General features: G+C 39.4%; 1 protein-coding gene across 1 annotated transcript in view; it reads right to left on the reverse strand.

Moving 5' to 3' along the window:
• Window positions 1–1,748, reverse strand: part of LOC101848057 (isocitrate dehydrogenase [NAD] subunit beta, mitochondrial) — a 15,197-nt gene extending 13,449 nt beyond the window's left edge. The window contains exons 1-2 of the mRNA XM_013085505.2: window positions 1,738–1,748; window positions 155–220 (exon numbers count right to left, since the gene is read on the reverse strand). Of these exons, the coding sequence (XP_012940959.1) occupies window positions 155–220; window positions 1,738–1,748 (77 nt within the window). The remainder of the gene's footprint in view (window positions 1–154; window positions 221–1,737) is intronic.
• Between the last annotated feature and the right edge of the window lie 1,022 nt (window positions 1,749–2,770).

Here is a 2,770-nt window from a genome sequence, read left to right on the forward strand (position 1 = left end):
CACCCCCCGAGGATACGTATTTTCTTATACCAAAAACGAACATCATTACTCAGAGCCTCAAAAATGTATCATTGTCTGCATTCATTTTACGCACTGCTTGATGCTGGCAGGTAGGAAGTATGAAAATGTAAGGCAAGGTGAAGGTCCAACTTACCACAGCCTGGCGACATGAGGTCGTCTGGTGCAAAGGCCTAGCCACAACACAGACACAAAGACCAGGCTGCAAGAACAGTGAATGAGTGCACATGAAGCAAAGACCTACTACACACTACAGCCACAACATGAGCACCACGAGAGTGAACACAAAAACTAAAACCGACACTGCCCTAAGCTGACAAAACGCCTTTTTTTTTCATTTTGGAGCAAGAATTATTTATTTGCTAAATCGTCAAAAAAACTGATCGGTTACCCTACTTGCGTGAAAAAATCAACTTGACACTGTGACTAGTTTTTGAATAAATTAAAATTCAATTTTCTGAATCATTCTATTTTTAAATGGTTAGCCTGACAAAAAAATATAAATTTTAAACTCTTTTTTTCGAAACTGCTGTGAAGAATAAAAAAGCATTTCGTCAGCTTACGGCAGATCAGTGAACATGATTTTTCTCTACTACAGCGGAGTCCACTGCTACAACGCGCTACCCTAGAATTACACAAAGTCGGTCGCTTTCAAGGACAAGCGGGCTAACCCAGATTTCGGGGGTTTCCAGAAATCTTGACCTACACCAAAAGTGGGCATTGCCCTACCTATAGGAGAAGTTTGGTTTCACTGGTGTGTATAATATTTGTTTGGTTATAGAGAAAACCCTCCTTAAAAGAAACTGAATAAGGGACCAAAAACTGTACCTTCGATTTTCTCCAAACAGCATTTTTCACGATCGCCCCCTTGTGCTTAAAAGCGACCAGTTCTACCAGCTCGATGCCTAGTTTTGAGAAATTTGATCTAAAAAAGTTTTGAGTTTCACAACATGTTAAGCTTTTTCAACAGCAATTCTTCGAATATCTTGTTAACGATTCTAAATAATGTTAGGATTTTGATCGATAGAGTAGATAGAACATTTGGTTTCAGACCTCCTGGTCTTAGTTACTCAAAACGGCCAAAAATGTCAAAAAGAACTTTGCGATAATTCTATGGTAGCAAAATGTCCCAGGATACGAAAGATATGTTTTAATGTGTGAACTATAGGTCTAGACCAGAGCTTGCCAACCTGGGAGGTATTGCCCACTAGTGGGTGGTTATGTAAATTTGGTGGGCAGGTGGGATTGCCTGTCCATTGACATATAAATGTGTGTTATCTAATGTCCCGCTTATGTAAGTGGGTGGTAGGAAAATTTTAATCTCTTCAGAGTGGAAAAAGTGGGCCGTGGGCAATAAAAAGATTGACAAGAACTGCTTTTAACTCCATGTGACGGCTTCTTCCATCAAAACGGTTGCAGTCAATTTTGATATAACACTTCTCCTGTATGTAGCGCATACGTATGTGTACTTTTCATCCTCTTATAAAATGAGTCGCAGGAGAAAACAACATGATTCCAGCTCAGACATCATCATGTTTATATGTCAGCGTGTGAACATGGCCTGACCTGGGAATGCTATCTGCTACGACTCACGACTTTGGTGCAGTGAGGTGTGGGAGGGAGCAGTATGACTTTGCTCACAGCAGAACAACATCTGGCCAAAATGCAGGCGACAAGATGTGCCACACGAGATAGAGGTGTCAAAAAAACCCTTCTCACCAATATGCCATGGTCAAAGAAATGGCGCTGTGATATATTATATGGTATCTATAGACTAAATTCCAAATCAGCCTGACAATAAATATCACATAATTAGCACAACCCACATTCTAATAAAAATGTGAACATCTCACTAAGAGAAAGCATTGTTTCAGGAAGCAACACCCTTGCACTCCAGACACTTTCATTGATGCTCCATTGCTCTCTTCAAAATGCCCCAGAGGTTCTTTCTACTGATTGTAACATCTCCTCACAAGAGAAAGCAAAAGCTCTCATGGCTTCACTTATTTGCACAAAGTGCGAAAAGAAAGCCACAAGTCCAAACACTGACACATAGAGTAGAGAAACGCAGCACCCAGGAGAGGTGTACAACACCAAAATCTCAGCCTCATTTTAAAAGTAGCACGTTTAAAGCAGACTCCACTGCATTAAGAAAGACAGTATTACATTCCATGACGGGTTGCTTTCACTTCTCACTCAATGAGCCTTACTAAACTTTTACTAAATTCACTGAAAGACATCAGGAGAAGGGGGTGGGGGGTGGGGGAGTTCTTACTAAATCATGAGACCTTTTCAAGATCTAGAGTGCAAGAAGAGACTTTCCTTTTCTTTTTAAAGTACAGAGAGAAAAGTAAATCTTCTCAAATTATCTGAGCAACCTGCCTCTGGATAAGTCTTTGGTAAAAGACTATGCTAAACAACATTTTCAATTTCAGCACAACAAAGGAAATTCTGTGGCACCATGCATAAACCTGAAAGCCTACAACAATCGTTTATAAATTTTTTTAAATCATGTGTATGTCACATGTGTGTATATTCCCGATACTGGACACACAATGATCTAGTTTCCCAAAAGGTAAACAAAAAGTATAAACTGTTATCATGTGGAGTCTGCCTAAAAATCAGAAAAGAAAAAAAAATTATCGAGACACATTTTTAATTCCAGAAAAGAAAGTGCTGAATTCATTAAATGTTTCATTTGAAAACTTTGATGGATATCATGTGAAGATGGAAGAACGAATTAGGGGGGTGG

Source organism: Aplysia californica, unplaced genomic scaffold (assembly GCF_000002075.1).
Source record: "Aplysia californica isolate F4 #8 unplaced genomic scaffold, AplCal3.0 scaffold00381, whole genome shotgun sequence".
In the NCBI taxonomy this organism is placed as follows: domain Eukaryota; kingdom Metazoa; phylum Mollusca; class Gastropoda; order Aplysiida; family Aplysiidae; genus Aplysia; species Aplysia californica.